Source organism: Carassius auratus, chromosome 17, assembly GCF_003368295.1.
Source record: "Carassius auratus strain Wakin chromosome 17, ASM336829v1, whole genome shotgun sequence".
Lineage (NCBI taxonomy): Eukaryota > Metazoa > Chordata > Actinopteri > Cypriniformes > Cyprinidae > Carassius > Carassius auratus.
In genome coordinates this window covers 16128675-16151106 of record NC_039259.1, presented here as the reverse complement: position 1 = coordinate 16151106, position 22432 = coordinate 16128675, and the positions used below count along the sequence as shown (strand labels likewise).

The following is a 22432-nucleotide window of genomic DNA, read 5'->3' as shown; positions in this document are numbered from 1 at the left end:
TAATCCTGATATTAAGTCTTGTTCTACTTTATTCCACACCTATTATTCAGTTACACTTGTTAATGTCCCATTATGAAGTGTATACGGTTTGCAAATGATGACAGAATTCTCAGGGGGTTTTTTAACTCTCCCTTCAGATCTTTGATATATTGTCAGCACCCATGATGCAGGTATTATTATTTCAATCTGTGTCAGTCATAGGAGACACTATGGTGGAGGGCACTATGTGGCAAATGCCAGTTTTGTTTTTAGGAGTTGAGAGGCCAATTGGTCAGAAAGTTGCCTGCATCCTCTCACATGTGATTGACAGTTTGAGAGCTCTCACCCTGTAATGGTCTCCTCCCTAAAGCATGCTGGATTTAATGGCTTCTCTAACGACACTACTTTTCTCCACTCATGGGCCTCTGACACCTTTACGCATGAGCATGTCTCTGACCAAACCAAAACCATCCGTCTCTGTGTAGTGGAGGGAAAAAGCATTAGTGGACCATTGCAATTATGACTCGATAAGAATCTCTGTCCCTGGTGCCGATTTGACTAATAATGATGTTTTCATTAAGATTTCATAATTCAGCAGGTTTACTATCTCACACACACACCCCGTAACCTCACCCCTCCTTTTTGTCGGATTCTCCATTATGGAGGAGATTAAGTACCTTTGCCCCCCCTGAGGATTTTCATTAAAAATCTATACAGATAAGGTTTGTTTTGAAAGGAGTGCTGTGGCGAGACAGAAACTGTGAGAAATGTGCTTCTCTGCTCTGCTTTTTGTTCACAGTATTCTGTGTGATAGTTCTAGATTATAGACTGGAAACATTATAAAGGAGAAAGTCTAAAATAAATACAAAGGAATGAATAAACGCTATTCAGTATTTTAATCTCAGCTGGATTTCCTGCAAGGCCGGCATTGAATCCCACGTACCATATGCTACATCGCCAACAATATGTCTTATAATTATCTTTAACTAACATATTGACATATTGAAAAATGTATTCAATGAACACATAGCTTGTGAAAGCAAATAACTTCATTCTTTTGGCCACATGTCTGGTAATGAGACTTTTCTCTGTTTCTGTATCTTTATATATACTAGAGCTTGGAAAAAGTAGGATTGTTTGGGGGCCTTGTACAGTATATGGACTAGTCTATCAAACATGTTAAAATATTTAATGCAGTTAATGCAGCCACAAGTTATAAGATTGATAATTTTTTGCTAAATACTAAACAAAAACAGTAGTCTGATAATTTGAACATTAGCCAACACTGATGATAATAAAAATCAGCATATTAGAATGATTTCTGAAGGATCAAGTGACACAGAAGACTGGAGTAATGGATGCTGAAAATTCAGATTTGCATTAAAAGAAAGAAAATACAGTAATTTGTTAAATATGTTAAAATAGAAAATAGTTTTTTTTATAAATAAAGTATTTTTTTTGCTGTTTTTATTCAATAAATGCAGTCACGGAGTGCAAAACTTATTTGAAAATTAAAAAAAAAAAATTGTCCTGACCAAACACTTGAGATAGTTTACGTTAGTGATGCACGGGTTTGATTTTTTTCCAAACCACAGGTCCTGCATTTATGAAATTATTTGGCCCGTCCTGCAAATAGAGTAAAATTTCTTTTACTTTGACTACCTTCCCCGACCCGACCCGCGGGGTCTGCAGGTTATGAGACGACCCGCGGGGACATCACGCAAGTTACGTTGTTACTTAGACCTTCGTATTGTAACCTTATCAAAGAACCAAATAAAATATGTAAATATATATTCCACATTTTTAATATAGGCTATAGGGAATTGCATGCAACATAAATGGATTTTTTACATTTTGTTTTTAATAACCCGCCCCAACCTGCCCCGCAAATAAAGTGCCAATGTTTTTCACAGCCATAATCAGTCTTTTTCCTTTTTCTTTTCCCCTTTACTGACCCTCCCGTGTATCCTTCACATCATGCAATCCCACATCATATCAGCGTGGGAAGATGACATTTTATTAAGAATTTAGAGCTAAAGATGATTGTGCAGGATAACATCTGGCAGTAATGTGGTGCGGTGTCTTTAGTAAAAACAACACTCTGTTTAATTAATAATTGATCAGTACTCTCTTTAGGAACTTTAACAGCATGGCAGGATCTCAGGGATGCGGTTACAGCACCAAGTCAGTCAGGAGGAAGGAGATAAGGTGTCTGGGAGCTATTTGAGGGCCTGCTCTTTCAGAAACACGCCACTAACAGTGTCCGTGCTGAGGGGAGTAATAATGCATCTGCTGAGGTGTCGACACAAGGCTTTCATGCCAGCATGTAGCTCACAATAACACCTAAAAAGCACTAGTCCCTGTTCAACAGCTTGAAAAGCTTTTACTTGTCTCAAGCAGGTGATCTAGTTTTCTTACTCATGATGTTGAGATTTGAAGTTAGATGTGTGCAGGAGGACAAGAGATGCTGGTGAAATATTCCCTTTATTTGATTTATACCAGGCATGAATCAGAGTTCTGTGCAGTTATAATTACAGTTATTATTATAAAAAACTGATTTAAGGTGCTACTAAATATGTGTTTACATAAATAGATATATATTTAATACAACATTTATGCATGATGTCTGCAAATGCTTAAATATCTGGTGCTGGGCAACATTTATTTGCAATTAATTGCATCCAAAATAAAAATAAAAATTGTTTGTATAATATCTGTGTGTACTGTGTATAGATTATTATGTATATAAAAAGACACATACAGTATATATTTTGAAAATATTTACATGTATTTTCATGTATATATTTATATTCATATGATTTATATTATATATAAATATATTTAATATATAAACATGACATATCTGTCTTAAATAGATAAATGCATGTGTGTGTATTTATAAATAAATAATAAATATACACAGCACACACACATATACTATGTATAATTTTTTTATTTTTATTTTGGATTAATCATTGCCCAGCACTAAAATATACATAAATGCAATTATATATTGACTGTATACATTTGAAATAAATGTATTTTGCAAATATCATCAATTAATATGTAATAATAAAATTTTATTATAAATGTTTTTAATAGAATTCATTCTGATAATTAAATAATACTAAAATTAACTAAAATGATTATTTATATTTCATTTATAGTGAATTGTGAATGTCATTAATGCTTAGCAGACTAGTAATGCAGAGTGGGCCAGAATTTCATTTGTAAGGCCTGTGATAGTTTTGTTGACCGTCTGTGTCTTTCTATTGTGTTGATTTGTATTGGTGCTAGAAAACTCCTTGACCCTCTTTAGCATGGTCCAGTAATCTCCACGGGCTAAACATTGAGCTCTCTTTATTTTTTTCCTGTACAGTCTAGCCAAATTTTAATGGACTTGAGAATTTATTCAGCAGTGTGGGATTTGCACTATGAGTAGCCAAGTATATCTAACAGCCAGTTTTTGACACATGGGTGATACACCACCCTCTCCTGCTGGACGAAACTCTTTCCCACTATCCATCCAGTCATCTTTCATTAATCTGTTTCTTTCAGCCTTGTAATGAGCTATATAATCTGAATCATCTCTCTGACTGCACAGAAGTCGTGGGTTTTTGGTTTTGGTGTTCACCAGCTGCATCAGGGTCCCATGTGTTTCCAATATGTTCCACCGTCAGTCAGTTTGCCCTGTTCTTATCCGTGAGTTTATTACCATGTGAAGTGTATCACAGCTGGGCACCAGCACCAGCCCTGATGAGAAAATCTGCTCTGCAACCCTGCAGTCTGCTCAGGCTTCCTTAGTCCAGAGAAAAACTGGTCAAGATGTCTTTACCCAGTCAGTTAAAACACATGCTACATCCACTAATGCTGATCGCTGAGGTGGAGCATAGACTTGGACATGTGAGTGTTTTGTCAACATTTAGCTAGAGAATATATCGACCCCATGGTGGCCCAAGTGAAGTACTGATAAATCAATGATGCTATTAGTGCCGAGGTCCTTCTCTGGCCACCTGATGTAAATGATGTCTAGTGTAAGAACTTTCCATTAGATATGTGTATTTTTTACCTCGTCTGAGCCACACCACCATAGCTTTGTGATTAATGGACTGGAGACCACAGTGAACTTATTTCCATAAGTGTGGATGCAGTAGATTATCTGCTATGAATTACAATGACCAATGGGATCTTGGCATGCAATCACTAAAACTACATTTAAAGTCAATTTTATATGACAATTACTGATATCTAAGTTTTCCATCATAATCTCTCATCTTCCACCTCTGAAATTACTGTTATGTTCAGCTGATGGTATCAAACACCTTTTACAGCTCCTCCCCTTTGACCATATATATAGACTATTTTCCTTGATCAAATCAAAGCCTGGTGGATAAATACAATTACTACCCTACATTTTTTTTTACTTGTAGGATAACCTGTTTTACTTTAAAATATGTACTGAAATAAAATGGGTAACAGCCTTTCTTGTGAACTTTAAACGTTATTAGGAAACTATTCTTTGTTCTATTCTACTGTTTTTAAGTAAGGGTATGTGAAATGCATTGTTTATGATATTATCATAATTGTTATTGTAAAGGTCTCAGTCTTATTAGTGCAGTTTATATGCATTTATTCCACCTCTGAGTTGCATAAAAATGCATCTAAATGCCACTTCAGATGCTGCTTCTGTGTCATCTCTGGATGATCTCATGGATCAGGCATTGTTTGAGGAGCTCAGACAACATTAATGGTGATGGATTCGAGGGCAAGGCAATTTTTGTAATTATGACTCAGACATGCAACACAATCACTGAATATTAATGCATATATGGCTCAACAAGAGAAATGATCTCCCTGATGATCTCACCAGATCTTTGGCTTTAAATGCACAGCCTTTGTGTGTTTCGCTGCCCACACTTGGATATGCGTCATCTTGTCAGATTTTGTGTCATCTGCCCTGAACTTAATTGCATTTCTTCAGTGGTTAATTTCATGAAACTTGTATATTTGTGTTTTTTTTTTTTTTTTCAAGAAGTTCTAACAACATTTTTATCCTTCTCTTATAGCACGAGAAGAGAACGTGGCCACATTTAGAGGTTCCGAGTACTTCTGCTTCGACTTGTCTCAGAATCCCATCCAGAGCAGCAGCGATGAAATCACATTGTCCTTCAAAACCTGGCAAAGAAATGGCCTTATCCTTCACACGGGCAAGTCAGCAGACTACGTCAACCTGGCCCTGAAAGATGGGGCTGTTTCGTTGGTCATCAACTTGGGATCCGGAGCCTTTGAGGCCATTGTCGAGCCAGTCAATGGCAAATTCAACGACAATGCCTGGCATGACGTGAAAGTCACGCGCAACCTCAGACAGGTAATTCTGAAGTGGCTCGAATTTCATGTTTTCTGATGTAATTCAAAACTAAATGCTACTGTTTGTAGCTTAAATTAGCATTTTCGGTTATTGTACGTTCTTCGAGATGCTAACGCAACTATTTCTTCCTCTGAGTTCTTCTACCTTGCCTCCTCAGGCATTTACCTCTGTCTGAAGCTATCAACAGTGTGATGGCTTCAAGAGGCTGTCTCTCTCACCCCTCTAGATATTCACCTCACTTCTCCAAACAGTCTGTCTTATCAGGGCAGTGGGGAGAGGCTCCAACCAACCTCAACCGTTCCATTTACCCACAGCCAATCTTTGTTGAACTGTTAAATCACTCCGCCGCGGCATTTTAAAATATGTAAATATTTAGGGTGGTTTTGCCCCTCAGGAGTGAAAGGATGTCGCTTTTTGCACAGGCGTGTGTGGAGGCGTGAGTGCCCACAAGCACAAGCTATTTCAGCTCTGATCCACTAGGACTGTGACATTTTTTTTTCGCTTTGTTTAATAGCTGTTTTACTATCACGCCAAGAACATGATTAGAATTACCTTATACAACTGCCCGAGGAAAGTCAAAAACCGTATGAATCACAACAAAGAGGTAGCTAGATAGAGGTCACTGTTCACGGTTGAAGCAGAAAACAACACGTTATGAAACATTACATTAAGATAGACCTAAAAATTGAAGCTAAATGTGTTTTGGCAACCAAAGATTTGGGAATTACTGGTGAAAAACTCAGTCTGTATTCTGGAAGGTTTTTCAAGTGAGTATGCACATTTTGCCGAATAGTGCAGTATCTTCACAAAAAGTGAAATGCCACCGGCTCTGAGGAGAAGCCACTTCTTTTTCTTTTCCACCTTTTCTTACTCTCACTCATATGCTTTGCTTGTCTATGGATAACATTTGTTCAGACTCAGACTAACCACTCATAAACCATTGACTAGTCTTTAGTTTACCAACCAGAACCTAAACTAATGTTCTACTCATCATGACTTCATTTGAGTTTATTTCATTTTATTAACAACCCTTTTGTTATTGTTTAATTTGCTTTCCTTCCCCCTTTTCTCAAAGCATTCAGGTATTGGACACGCTATGGTAAACAAACTACATTGTCTGGTAGATATCATTCTTATTGTCCTTTTTTGGGTTTAGCGTGTGTTTCCCTGGCCCTTTTTCTTTCTCTTTTTTTGGGGTTTCATGGCTTCATAAGAAATAAACAGACTTGGGTTTGTATTTCGGGGATTTCTTTTTTTTTTCTTCCAGATGTCCTCATTCCATTTTCCACTACAGCTTTACCGCCATTTTCTATCTTTCTTTCTTTGAACTTCTTCTTTGGACAGCTTTAGATGTCCTTTTAGCCCTTTTTTTATATCAAATACTGTCAAAAACTGGCAGAAGCTTTCCTAAACAAATAAAGTGACGAAAACAACAGTATGAAAATATATCAAGAATAAAGAACTACTTCAGCTCTGGAGCTCTGACAGTTGATTCCAGTTGTTTGCGCATGCCGCGTCGACCCATTCATGCTGGATCAGCCCTTGTGTTACTAACACCAAAACTCTTGTCTGAGCAACCCACCATCTGCCCAGTTTCCTGTACCCATATTGTGGTGTAGGTCATGACTTCTTGTATGCTCCATCATTACCCCTCATCCTGTAAGCTTTGGCTTTGGTCTCATATGTGCTGCCTCCCCTTGCATGTTGTCTTGGCTTGAAGAAGATGCATGATTTCATGTTTGCAGTGTAGTTATTAATGTTAAATGAGGAAAAAGACCATCTGATTTCTGTGTTGCATGCTCATTTGTGGTAGTATTAGCTCAATTTGGAACGCATGCATACGTATGTGTCAACTAACCCTATGTGCTAAGAATTTGAACTAAAAACAAGCAATTTGTCTATAGTTTGTACATAACACTAACCCCTCAAAATATTGCCCCATACCAGAAAACCATTTCTAACACCATCATAGATAAAGAAAATATGCCGGCAAAATATTTTCTTTACCTGTCCTTTGTAAGTCTACAAATACTAGATAAGAACGGCCTACTAAAGTCTCAAAGTGGTCTTTTGGTACACAATCAAAGACAGACAGCAACCAGCAAGATCGAAGCTAACCTATTCCTGGTAGAGCGGCCGTCACAGCCATGATGTTCATAAATGGATTTTTCCCTCCCTTTTATCATTCCTCCCAATCAGGTGACAATATCTGTGGACGGCATCCTGACTACAACAGGCTATACGCAGGAGGACTACACAATGCTGGGATCAGATGATTTCTTCTACGTCGGAGGAAGTCCAAGCACAGCAGACTTACCTGGGTCGCCCGTCAGCAACAACTTTATGGGTTGCCTGAAAGAAGTAGGTGGTCTTGGCGAACCCCGTTCTTTCATCTACATGCATCATATGAACCATATCCTTGTCTGGACTGAAGGGGAACAAGTTTGAATAGAACCACCTGAGCAGAATAATAGATTCAGTATAGCTTATCTGGTTAAAAGGATAGAGCAGACATCATACCAGTGGTGCGTTTCTCTAATGAAATTTGCTGGAGTTATACATTTCTGCCCAGATGCGAAATTGTTTCAGGCGTATTTAATATGACTTTTCAATTGTGGTGAATCATTTGATTAAGGTTTCGCAGGCCAGAGAAGAAGCTAAGGTGATTGGATGAGATGAGACTTTGCATAGTGATATGCATCATTCTCAAAAAGGGAACACCAAATTGATTCTTCTGAACAACTGGACATGAAGACATCTCTAAATGCAAACTAGAAATGTTCCCACAAGGGTGAATCTCACAGAAAAATGTTTCCAATTTCACCCCTAAAGTAAAAATAAAAATAATAAGTTATATTCTGCTTAAATAAACTTTTTTTTTTTTCTTTTCTTTTGGGGTATTTATTTATTGAAATTTGTAATTTAAGGATGTTTTTTTTTATCAAAAGCCAAAAAAATAACAAATAATAAATAAATAATAATAATTGACTGCAGTACATGTAATGGGAATAAAGTAATGGTAATGAAAAACCTTGTCCTAAAAATTGCTTGTTGCTTTTTGAATGAATTATGATCCAGACAGATTTTGTTTTCACTTTCAGTTCACCCTTGTATTATTGTTATTATTATTATTATTATTATTATTATTATTATTATTATTATTATTATAAAATTTTCCACATTACAGTAATGGTAAACTTTAAGTAAAAATGAAGTAAAATGGAGTTATATTTAAATTAAAAACTACATTTAAAGAAGTTTTTCATCAGAAAAAAATTAATGTAATGTAAATGCATTAATAGTCATGAAAAACCTTGTCATGAAAGTTATATCACAATGCAAACCACCTTAGTCCTAAAAAGTTCTCTTTAAACTATTTTTTTTTCCCGATTAATATGATCCAGATCCACTTTCATTTCACCTTCTAAGAGCCATTATACTGTTTGCAAAAGTTAGATGTCATTCTCTTTCGATCAGCTGTTCATTTCCACACTCCTCAGTTGTCAGGTCTGGATAACTTTATCAGTAAATGGAATGATCTTTAATTTAGCTGGAAATAGGCAATTACTCTGTTGCGCGGTTGCTGGTGAGATCCTCCATTAATTCATGCTGAACAAACAGCAGACAACAGAACCTCCTTTTTCGCAGTGAGCGCTACAACAGCCTGCTATCTTTTAATGACCCGCCATCAAGCTATCGCTGCCATTTCCATCTCAGAGCGGCCCTCCTATCGCAGGGCTAAAAACCTGCAACATCGGCGTTTGCGTAAAAAAATTATTTCATTCCCTCTTTACTGTGCTGAGTTGTAAAAAAACTGCCAGCCATGTCAGAGATTACAGTAATCAGTCTCCTATGTGCTGCGATTATAGCAAGTGCTTACATAACACTGCTCTGTTAGATAGGTGAACTGGATGCTAAGGGCTGCTCAAGACGAGATAGCAGAACTTATATATCCTTCACCCACCCAAGAGTGGCCATAATGATAGATACCTCCTCCTCACACTCTTTCTCATAGCACGAGTCCACGGATAAAAAGACATTTTAAATGCTTCGCAGCTTTTAAAACCTCAAATCTGATGTGGAAGCTGAAAATGATGTAGTTGTTATGGATCATGTGTGAGACTGTCGGATTAAGATTACATGATCATAAGCGTGCCATTTTGCATTTTTAGCTGGTGTCAATTAAACATACAATTATATTAATTTCCTTTTATTTTTCCTTTATTCACTAAAAACTTTTGCCAGTTCTAGGGTATTTTTGTACTGGTAAACCTAAGTGATAGTACATCTTATTAGAAGTAGACTGTGGTATTGTAGAGTGTACCACCCTGTGGCACAAGATGCTTATTGCAGTCATGTTGTGAGAAGGGTAATGCAGAGAGACACATTTAACACTACCTATGTTTCAAAAAATGGTCTTAAGACAGAAAATCTGAGCAATATGTGCTGATTTCTTTATGTATAAGACTACAGTTTTAAAAGTAAAAATAAAAATAAATAAATGATAGATGGGTAGCTTATTTTTAGCATTATTAACAACAAATTTTCTTATTCTTTAAATGAAGCAGACTATCGTATAGATATTCACAGGCCTCCCTGGACCTGCCTTGTGTCCGTCTTTCAAGCTGAGCGTGAAGGGCAGTAATCAGGGTACGGCAGGGCATGTGGCTGCACAGGGGTCTGCCAGCACTAATGACTGGATACGGAGCGGCCTCCACTGCTGAGCTGGACTCTGGCTTCCTTCCTTTGTGCTCTGCCATCACAATCATTTTCCAGGATGTGTGCATGGTGACTGTCATTTGTCACTTTGCTGGGCCGGCTGGATGAAACTGTCCCTGCTCTCTGGACACTTGCTCCAGAGCCAGCACTGCTCTATGGATGCGAGAGAGGTCTGAGATTTCTGATAGATAGGTTGACCTAGCCTTACTTGCTCTCTCATCCTCTATCCAGCAGATCTGCATCAGTAAGCACCGCAGAACTATTAATATTCGGCAAAAGCTGGGGCGGGGGAAAAACAGCAGGAGTGGTCTTTGTCTTCTGTGTCAGGCATGTGTTCAGATGAAATTATATTTTGATGAAATAAAACAAAGCATCAGTTAAAGTCATGTATTTATTTCTTTTTTATTTATTTTTTTGTGGAATATAACACAAAATATGTGGTGGACAGGACTAAAAATTAGAAATGTTAAACTAACAGAAAACTTAAAACATGAAGCCAATATTTTTTTGTAACAAATTCTACGATAGTATATGATAATTAATATAATAATATAGTTTATAATAACAGTAAAATAACACAGATTTTAAGAATGTTTTTTATATCATTTTTTTATTATTTCTATTTTCTTGTGGTCCATAATATGGAGGTAAATGGTAACCAAAACTGTTTGATTACCAGATTCTTCAAAACATCTTATTTTATTGACAGAAGAAAGACAGTTTGAAATGACATGAAAGTAAACTGATACAATTCCTCTCTCTTTAAGAAGACCTTCATAGATAGTCTGTGTTAAATGGCTAGCTAGCAGCAATGAGTTGATAACAGATTTCCCCATAGGTCATGTAGTTTGTGAAAGTGAAGATGGTAGGCTTCTCACATTAGCATGCTAACTAGCATTAGCATTTGGTTCAACACTGTTGAGCTTGTGAGGAAAATTATATGTGAATACAGTGCATGCAGATGAGCTGTGGTCTAGCAGAGGTTTATAAATAAAAATAAACTCTGATTGAATAAGTTGCAGACCAGACCGAATGTCATTATGCCAACAGTCAGGTGTTTGGCTGTGCAAGCCCTGACCTGTTATACCATGTCCAACCAGGCCATCTAGACCTATCTACACATTGTTGCCCTAAGCTCCCATGCAAAACATCCACAAAGGGCCACCTGGCATGCTTGACTAGTGAATAATCTATACCGATTTCCAAGTTTTCTCCAGTTTGACCTGGGGGCTATTAATTCCTTGAGAGTGGTGGGTAGGCACTGTAGGCAGAGATTTATAGTAGAAGCAGACAGCTGTGGATGATGAATGCGGGTGTCACTACAGGCCCAGCACAGGCAGAGAGGAGGCCGCAGGCATGGGGAGGACCCTGAGATAGCTGCTCTTCCAGTTCTCAGCGCAACAGCATGGGCACTACAACAGAACCTTGACTTCAAATCCAAGCAAATATCCCTTTGCTTATCCCATGCTCATAGCAGTCAGTGAGAGCAGACAGCATTTGATTTGACATACTGTCTTTCACAATCCAGATCTGTGGAAAGACATGTTTTCAATATTTCATCAGCAGAATTGAAACACAGGTGCACAAAAATACAATATGTTGAATGAACTTCACTTCAAATGACATACAAGCTCATTCTGAAACCTAGTAAGCTAAATGTTGCCTACTAGCATCTTAACTTCTCAAGTGCAATGCATTCTGGGATTGTCTTAGACATGAAGTGCAATGCTGCCATATAATCTGGCCTAAACAAATGATGGTGTTTACTCTGTCTGAGGTTTATTATATCATGTTTTTTTTTTATCAAACTTTTTGGTCCCACTTTATATTAAGTGGCCTATGTACTTTTAGATGTTTAATTTGGTACAATGCACTTATTGTTTACATACAATAAGTTTTTACGTCGTACTTATGTTTAAAAATACCTGCATGTAATTAATTTCTGTATTTACATTTATCTATCCCTTACACCTTAACCCACCCTTAAACCTACCCATACCACCAAATCTGTCAGCAAATCTATCAGTAAATGTGTTTTGTAATACAATATGAACTCAATAAGTATGTAGGGCTTCCCCCTAATAGTCGACTAACCATTAGTTGACCAGAAAAAACTTGGTCGACATTTTTTTAATTACTTAGTCGCTGAACCTCAAATATGGCTTATCATCTGAAAAATATGTAAGTAGCAGCAACGTTACATGACCGCTTAATGTTAACATAGAAAATTGTACTGTACGCTTTTCAGGAGTCTTTGCGGAAAGAGGAGGCTGAACAATGGCGCTCACTGCAGGACAAATGTAGGCACCGAATCAGTGTCGCAGACATCATCTCTTGAGAGCAAGCAATCTTTCAGAAAACAAAGAAAGCACTAGTTTATCAATGAATTATTAAAATCTTAATGTAGCCTCCTTAGTGTTTTTCTATGACACATTCATAATCAGTAATTCTTCTGTCACTGTGCTGTGGCAAGCTTATGCGTGCAATTGAGTGCTTAGGCTATGTAGGCAATTGAAGGCTCATTATTGTTATTTAAATGGTTTATTAATAAACGTGCGATTAGTCGACTAATGCTGCAAATGAGCTACTAGTCGACCAAAAAATTTTAAGTCTAGGGCAGCACTGGTACAATGTATTTATTTTTTGATGCAAGTACATACAGTAGAAGTTTAATATAAGCTGCTTAATGTAAAGTGGGACAAACTTTTTTTCTTTTTTTTTCTAAAACAAAAGCCTTAGGAAGAATATGTGGCTTCTCTGGTTGTAAATAGCGTAGCTGTACAACAAAGACTTACATAAGAAACGTCACTCTATCCATCCTTTTTTGTTTCACTTTTTCCAGTTTATTTCAGAGTCTGCAAGGCAAGATAACAACCTGATGAAATTTTTAGTCCATCCACACACTCAAACAAATTTCTTTCTGTGTCTGGAACCAGTCAATCCTTACGTTCCCTCACGGCCAAATCCATAAAGCCGAGATAGCTCCACTCAGACAGATTCTTGGAGTCTTCTCATGTCTGTCTATAGATTATGTCTCAGCTTGCTTGCTTTTCCTGCAAACTACATACCAGTTGTTGTTAGATAAATCCCTGGCATTATATTAAAATGTCAGATTTCTATGGGTGCTCTATTCAAGTTTTCTCCCAGGGAAACTATATATATATATATATATATATATATATATATATATATATATATATATATATATATATATATATATATATATATATATATATATATATTTCTATTTAGTTTGAGTGACATATGTTGTTTTCCCCTATGGTTTGCACCTCGCTCCAAAAGTCAGTTAATGCAATTAAATAATATTTCTGCAAAGAGATTTAACAGTTTGGACAACTGAAATATGATTTGCAAGCTCGGTCACAGAATCAAGACTCGGAGAAGGGTGCGGATATTTCACAGCTCTGAGCGGCTCATCAGCTGAATTAACAGTCTGACATTTCACGAGCCGCCTGAGCGCATCAAAATGACAATGCCACAGAACGGACCAAATTGCAGAGTATCAATTTGTGTTAGACACTGTGGCTGCCCCTAGTGTTGTGAACAATTTGCAAGATGAAACTTGATTTAGGTGATGAAAAATGCACCAGACAGGTTCAATTGAAATGATAACGTTACAAATAACAGCAATCATTGTCTAACCAATGTCTGAACGTTTTCAGTCATGTTAAAGTCCCCAAGGTTATATTTGGGACTCTGAGATGCTTACAAGGAGTCTGTGGGTAGCACACAATCTCTTTCTCTATTCCCATAATCCTTTATTCAGAGATTATATGATGTTATGATGTGTTCTACTTGATGTACAGCATAATGTAACAACTTGGCTGCTGAAAAATTAGCTTTACCATCATAGGTGTACATTACAAATGTTTTAATATATTCAAATAGGATACTGTAATTTTTAAATTAGTATAATATTTTACAGTATTGCTGTTGTTATTTTATTTTAGTAAAATAAATGCAGCTTTGATGAGCATAAAGGTCTTCTTTTAAATATATTTGATAACAAACATACTTACTGACCCCAGTCATTTAAATTGTATTACATGAAAAAAAATTACATAAAAAAATAAAAACCTTTTCTGTATTATATTGTTTCTGTGTGTGTAACTCTAATTTCCAGTTGATAACGTTTAAGAAAACAGTCTATACAGTACATGTACCATCATGCCAGTATTTCATAGCCTACATGGAATTCTATAATATAGTCTCCAGTTTCTAGACAACAATGCAATAACAGCTTTAAATTTCTCTAATTCTTTCCTTCATGATGTTAGAGTTTTAACAGGGCCAGTGTACGTCAATCTATCAGATAACACCATGATGGTTTATAGAGGTGAAATACTGTTTTTGAAAGAACAATGAAAGACTGAAGCTCGCCGTTTTAGTCTTGTGGAGAAAAATGACGATGTTTGTACGAGATGTGAGGAACCAATGTATGGCTTTGTCTGAGAAATGGATCCCCCTCAGGGAGAATGATATTTATGATCTATCAGATAAGAAACACAGCAGAGGAGAAAAGCCTGGAAATCTCAGTGGCTTTTCTGCAGAAGCAGAAGACAATCCTTCCATTCCGCTTTGCCCTCCCTGAACCTGAGAGGATGTTTGATTTACACACCGCAGTGTCCAGGATTAACTGGAATATCAGGGCTGGAGCTTTTGTGTCGATTGCTTGCTCTCAGAAACAGCATGATGTTCTAAAAATGTACACCCAAAAAAGATTTATTTATTCAGGAGATATTAGCTAAAGCAGGCAATTTCACACACCAGCAAATTTCTGGGGTGTTTGCAGGTACAGTGCGCTCTACACCCGTTTAATCTCTATAAAATGTAATGTATGGTCAGACCGTGCAAAATTAGTATGGCAGAGAAATATCAACCATATTAATTAGCAAAAAATAGCCACTTGCATTTGTGACTAAAAATAGATGTGTGTAAACTGTGTGTATATATATATATATATATATATATATATATATTTGGGAACGTGAATGAAAATAATATAAAAAAGTCTCTGCTGAGTTTTATGAAATGTAAGGTCATAAAAAGTCTTATATTTTACTACAACTGTAAAATGTGTTTTAGAGCATGTGTGTGAAAAAAAGAAATGAAAAAAATTCCCCATGGTGTTTTATTTAATGTAAGGTCATAAAAAGGTTTAAATGTCTTAAATGGTAACAAATGTCTTAATTATTATTTTAAAAGCTCTTAAATTTTGGGATGGAAAAAGGAATCACGAAACAGCTTAGTGTGATTATTTAGGCTAGAATTTCATTAATAAATATGAGCCCTGCACATTTAAAAGTAAAATTTTGGCACTGTTGCGTGTTCTAAAGGCTCACGATTTCAGAATACTGCACATTTATATCAATAAATTGCTTATGATCTACAGCTGACGAATTATGGCAGTATTTAGTTAGTTTGCATATTACAATATGCTGTAGATGGTTAATTTTGTCTCCCTCGTCTTTTTAAATAGCTGTCAATAGTAAAAGAATTCCAAAATAAGAGTCCCGATGTACTGAGGACTTGTTTATAAATAGAAGTCCCACATTATTTAAAAAGGTTAAATAATTAACTAGAAATATTTAACTCATTTTAAACAATCATTTTGCTTTTAAATATCTCCTTGTATCCCTTTATTAGAAAAAAATCATTATTTCAATTTAAGAGCACATATGCATTGGATAAAAGTAAACGTCAAGCCCTAATAAAACTAAGCACTTGCTCAGAGCATATGGCTGTTGTCTTGGCTTTAACTAACAGGCTCTAGGACCCAGAGCACAATGTCAGATTTGGGAAGCATGCAGGAGGCAGGACTTGCTTCCTCAGAGCTTTTGTGGCAGAAAGTGCCATTGCAGCTTTGTCATCCCATTACCATATTTATCAAGAAAACCAGACCCACCACCAGCCCGAGTCAATTACCACTGAGAGACAGTCATTTGCAGGCAGTGGCCTGGCCTATTGGTATTATCACAGGTCATATTTGAATAAAGTCACCTTGTTTCTCTATTTAGTATCAAGCAAAAAAAAAAGGATTTGCATATTCATATTCATTATCTTCGAAAGCCAGATAAAGATATCTCATAAATCATCATCACTGAGTGATTCTTTTCTTACATCTGCACAGGTTGTTTACAAAAACAATGACATCCGGCTGGAGCTCTCCCGGCTCGCCCGCATTGTGGATCCCAAAATGAAGATCCAGGGAGATGTGGTGTTTAAGTGCGAGAACGTGGCCACCCTGGACCCCATCTCATTCGAGACACCCGAGGCCTACATCAGCCTACCCAAGTGGAACACCAAACGCATGGGCTCCATCTCCTTCGACTTCCGTACCACTGAACCAAACGGCCTTATTCTCTTCACCCACGGGAAACCGCAGGAAAGAAAGGACGCCCGCAGTCAAAAGAACACAAAAGTGGACTTTTTTGCAGTAGAGCTTCTGGATGGAAGTTTGTACCTGCTGCTGGACATGGGCTCTGGGACTATCAAAGTGAAAGCCACACAGAACAAGGTGAACGACGGGGCCTGGTATCATGTGGACATCCAACGAGATGGAAGATCAGGTCAGTGTGTGGATTCATAGACGAATACACACTTAAGTGCATTCTTTATTCCATGCTGAAAACATTTAATAAATGCCTTTGATCTTTTTTTTTTTTTTTTTTTTTTAAATCCGGTCGTTTTGTTATTGTGTATAATTTTATGTACTTTAAATATTTTATTGAATGTTTAAAATTCTTATTTTTTAACTAGCTTTTGCACTAATTTGTACTGCAGTAAAGCTATTTTTGGCACATTTGATAGTTTTTAATTAGTATTCCTTAATACAAATCTAAAGTAAAACATTAATTATAAATATATATATATATATATATATATATATATATATATATATATATATATATATATATATATATATATAATATATATATATATATATATATATATATATATATATATATATATATATATATATATATATTATTACTGTTATTACTAATTTAAAAATGAAAATAATATATTTATTTAGCTTTTGTTGCTTATGTTATCAGGTTACAGTATTACAGTGTAGTGTAGGAATAATGTACTGTAGGTATAATTAGTGTTTTTGTGCTAAGCCTATTTTTTTTTGTACATTGCTGAATAATTAATGGTTGCTAAACTTGCTAATAATGGAAATATTCAATATAGTAACCTAAAATCACTCCATAATATTTATGTTAGGAAAACAATGTGTTATAAGCACAAAGCAAACCCACTGTTGTGGTTGTGCTGTTGCTTCGTTTATCTTATGAAATAGACCTAAAGGTACTGTAAGAGACAGGGTTGAGAATGGCTTTGTACATCCAATTTGTGAAAGAAATGATTTACATTTATAAATGCAATTCAAGGAAAAAGTCTTTAAAATCGATTTCCATGTGGGAAATATGCTCTTAAGAGATAAAGACATTGCCCATAAATTGTATCTCATTGTAAAACCAATTTTTAACTGAGCACATGAAGAACTCCCACTTTGTTTCATTATTAAATCGGTCGGATACTGTAATTGCTTGTGTGTTTTCCATAGGCGTTAAGCTCTGCAGCCCAAAGATAACAGCTTTAAACAAAAAGCACTGTGGTTAGTCACCAATAATGGACTTGGTCCAAAGCAGGCTGACATTTTCATTTCATTTCACTTTTACTTTGACAGAACTTTCTATTAGGTTTTATCCCCTCTATCTTTCTCTGTTCCCTTCTTCACCTCTTTCTTTCTTTCATTGCCCTTGAATCTCTGGCACTCTGTTTCAGAATCGATCGACGACTACTCCATATCACTTCATAGCACAGGGCCCTTGGGAGGTCTTGTAGGATATCAATAATGAGAAGTTTTAGACAGAGCCATGTGGCTGACTGGACTGGTGTCAGTTCTGGAGAGATTATTCCCATTGATCCCTGGATCGCCACATGGGATGCATTGTTTACATCTGTGTGTCTGTATGAGGGACGCCGATTTACAAGATTCACACACTCTCCATGAGGTCATAAATAGAAAATAATCTTCGTGTAGCCCCCCACTCCCTCCATCACTTACTCTGTGGATAGTCTTTCCATCCCTATCTTTGTCTCTTGCGGACAGGATAGACAGAGGACTGCTGTAGTGTGAACCCTGCTGGATTATGCAATGCAGTGATTAACAGTACTTTAGTTTGTCTAGAGTTTATTTAGACTTTATAAGAGTTAACTCTATCCACATAAAATAATAATAATAATAATAATATATATATATATATTATATATATATATATATATATATATAATAATATATATATATATATATACATATATATGTGTGTGTGTGTGTGTGTGTGTGTGTGTGTGTGTGTGTGTGTGTTTCCATACTATTATAGTATTTAATAATAATCTGAACTAGCTTTTTTTTTATTCAGTAGCTTATAATCAAATTGTTCTTAAAATTCAGATCTATTTATATTTTATTTAGTTTTCCTTTTATTATAAGACATTTTTAACCCTAAATAATAAATGAGAAAAATCACAAGCAATTTATCATACATTTGGTAACAGATGCTAGTTTAAAAAACGCAACAGACAGACAGACAGATAATATATAAAAATTTTAATGCAGCTGTATTTCAATTAACATATATGATTTTTGAATTTTGTGGGATTACTTTTGGGGACATTTTAGGGGGTTAAACGCACCAACCTAAATTGCAAAAAACTTACTGTAACATTACTAGACAACTAACAATAACTGTGTGAATATATTTTATGGCTCATATAATCTTGGTTTCTCTTAATCCTTCCCAGGCACCATATCTGTTAACAGCCGCCGCACTCCATTCACTGCCAGTGGTGAAAATGAGATCTTGGACCTGGAGGGGGACATGTACTTGGGCGGCCTCCCCGATACCCGGGCCGGTCTTATCCTTCCCACCGAACTATGGACTGCCATGTTAAACTACGGCTATGTGGGATGCATTCGCGACCTGTTCATTGATGGTCGCAGTAAGGACATCAGGCAAATCGCTGCGGACCAGAACGGTGCAGGCATCAAACCTTCCTGCAACAAGGTGTCAGGCAAACAGTGCGACAGCTATCCGTGCAAGAACAAAGGCATGTGCAAAGAAGGGTGGAATCGCTTTATCTGTGACTGCACAGGCACCGGTTACTGGTCCCGTACATGTGAGAGGGGTGAGTTCACTGCCTTTACCTTTACCTTTATTTGTTCATATTACCCTAACAGGCCCAGTTTCCCAAAATTAATTTTTATGCTTTGTTTTAGAAGAAACCCGAAAGGCGGGTTTCATTTCAATCGCAACATTTGAATTAGAAAAAATGAGCATTTACAATCACCGTCACGCCAGTTTGTTTAGCTTCTCACCTGTAAAATCCCATCTGCTGCTGTTTGTAAACAGCGGATTAGCTCTCACATAATCAGTTAAACTATAAGCTCATTAATATCTCAGCGCGTTGCTGTATGGAAGCTGATGTTCTCCGGGGTTCGGGGAGTGCGGCTGAGCCAAACCCGTGATGATGTCATACCTTGGAAAAAGGCCCGCCGTTCATAAAGTACAGATCTTCCAGTGTCATAGGCACAAATATTTATATTTGCATGAAAAATGAAGTAGAGTGGTTTTGGTAGATGACGGGACATTGGTTGTGGATCTTTTGCTCAAGTCTGTGTTGGCTGCATGTTTGAAGGGCTCCATATGGGACAGAACGCAGGGGTTCCAGGTAACCAGGTAATAGAGGGACTTCCAGTGTGTCTGTGAACACTAAGCAAAGCAAGTTGCTTATTATGTTGCCATGAAAGCTGCTTTCTCTGTTGTGCTTCATTCATTTGTATTATATTACAAGAAACCATTGGTAAACTTTTTTTTTTACTCTGTCTATATATTTAGACATATTCACATATTTAGATAATCACATTTGTAATAGAAGTAGATATGAAGTATATATGAAAATTACTCTGTCTATATATTTAGACATATTAACATATTTAGATAATCACATTTGTAATAGAAGTAGATATGACGTATATATGAAAATACTCTGTCCATATATTTTGACATATTAACATTTAGATAATCACATTTGTAATAGAAGTAGATATGAAGTATATATGAAAATAACGTATATATAAAGAACCTTTTGTGCAATTCATGGGTATCCATGGAACCAACAATAGCAATACAGAACCTTTATTTTAAGGTGTAGACTTGCTGTTTACAGTTATGCAACTAGATCTCCTTAACTGTTTGTCAAGATAACATTTATAACATATCAAATCACCAATAAAATTTGACAACAATATTACCAATGTAGCTTATTTAGACTAAATTTATTAATAAAAAAAATAGCTTCTGTACTGTTATAAAGCTATTATTGTTGGCACCTTTATGATAAACTGCTTGTGATTTTTGTCATTTAGGTCTTTGCAGAAAAAAAATGTCTGACATATAAATGTAAAGTTCAATGCAAATAGATGAGAATTTACAATCTAAATAATATAATCAAATAAAACAAATTTTTAATATTATAGGCTCATGTTCCCCATTGAGAACAAAAATGAGTCTCAAGAGGACATAGCAAACATTGACATCAATTGTTTTTGTATTGTCAGAGGAAATGTTATGATATCTTTTTCTGCCCTTGTGCTGTGTTTTTGATTTTTTTTTTTAAGTCAAATGCAGCAGTTTAACACTCCATTGCTAGAGATACATATTGTAAATTAACCTCCTGCACGTTCATTTGCCATGAATGTCAGTCATAATCATCTGCAAGGGCATTAGACCGAGTGTCATCATGCATTATATGTGAGTTTATGATAAGAACAAGTATGAGAGGTATTCTGATACTAACTAGAAGTGTGTCTAAACATCTTAATTCAACTACACTTATGCCACATGGCAAATTAGTCAGCTTTCTAAGTGTCACACACACACACTCACATCCATGTGGACCTGGACTGTGCATTTGCATGGCTCATGTCTGAACTAATATCTAAACACTGAAATGACTAGACAGCCTTAACACCTAAAAGAGCACATTGTAATTATTAGTGAGGCTTGCTAAGCTGCTTAGCTAAACTGTATAGGAAACACAAAAGAAATTCCTGGTAAAATCTGTGCACCCTGATTCAACTAGCTCTTAACTTGGCCAGTAAACAGACCAGAGACTTTATACCGATAGTCAGATGTCTAATAGTTCTGCTAAACTACACAGTCAGGTCCAGTATTTTAGTTTTTTTTTTGTGCTATAAGTGTTATAACTCTAAACCAATACTCTGCTAAGAGTGCACACCCTACTACCTGATATTTGTCCAGATCAATTATCTGCTCCATAGAAGCCTGTAGCTGCTGCTCGGGCCAGACAACTGGCTGCTGTCACAGACCACGCTGTCTTCCTGTCAGTACACATATACTTCAGATTTTCTCTAATGCACGCTCAGCATTTCAACCCCAACAAACACCTCTTTTTTCCAGATTGAGGAAATGTGACCATGTGCTTGGAAATTTCAGGTTTGGAAGAGCAACTGCTGATTCATTGACAGTAGAAATTCAAAACATTCAATACAGAGGTCATGCAATGAGAAAATATTTTATTTGATAAAGTAATGATTTCTCATGATAGGACACCAAGTGTTTTGCATTTCTGAAGGCTGATTGATATTATACAATTCTACATATGATATTATTTCAGATGCTCCTTGCTCTATCATCTAAATATTATAAATATAAACAAAATACCATCTTTATATTATATAAAAGCCTGTATAGAAATTTACATGAATAGGAATATGAATGTGCTCAAACAAAGGCAAGCTGGAGTCTGAAATAACTGAATCCTCTTTTCTGAGTTATTAAGTCCATTATGCAGCTAGGACCCCTCGAGGTCATTTCATATCTTATTCTTAACATTACACACAACATCACTGTATATACTGCATATGACTTTAGAAAACGACATTTTTGATAAGTGAAAGAGATGAATAAAGCGCTGTATTCTTCATAAAGCAAGAATTCTAATTTAACACTGTGCAGTTTTACACAGTATTACAATTTTGCATCTTTTTTTGTGTGTGCTGTATGCAACTAATTTACACAATATAGCGAAGTCCCATTTATTGCTTATTAGTATTTGTAGTTCATAATTTCATACAAATGTAATTAAAAAATGTTAAGCAACTTAATAAATGCCTTCTTTGCACAGGAAGGTACAGTATAACTCCAAGCCAATTATCATACTGTAGCAATCTGTTTTGTATTAAGAGATTTAGTATTTTATATATCTGAATGATGGATTCAAATGTTTTCCTTTAGCTTCCCAACTTGAAAA

At 36.1% G+C, this 22432-nt stretch overlaps 1 protein-coding gene across 17 annotated transcripts in view; it reads left to right on the top strand.

The window, feature by feature from the left end:
• nrxn3a (neurexin 3a) overlaps positions 1-22432 on the top strand; it is a 231977-nt gene that overhangs the window by 57629 nt on the left and 151916 nt on the right. For 8 of the 17 annotated variants that reach the window (XM_026286067.1, XM_026286074.1, XM_026286077.1 and 5 more), the window contains 5 exons: positions 5046-5347; positions 6423-6467; positions 7547-7708; positions 16218-16656; positions 18902-19285. In XM_026286067.1, the coding sequence (XP_026141852.1) occupies positions 5046-5347; positions 6423-6467; positions 7547-7708; positions 16218-16656; positions 18902-19285 (1332 nt within the window). The remainder of the gene's footprint in view (positions 1-5045; positions 5348-6422; positions 6468-7546; positions 7709-16217; positions 16657-18901; positions 19286-22432) is intronic. The other 9 variants (XM_026286083.1, XM_026286082.1, XM_026286081.1 and 6 more) reach the window with 2 other exon arrangements.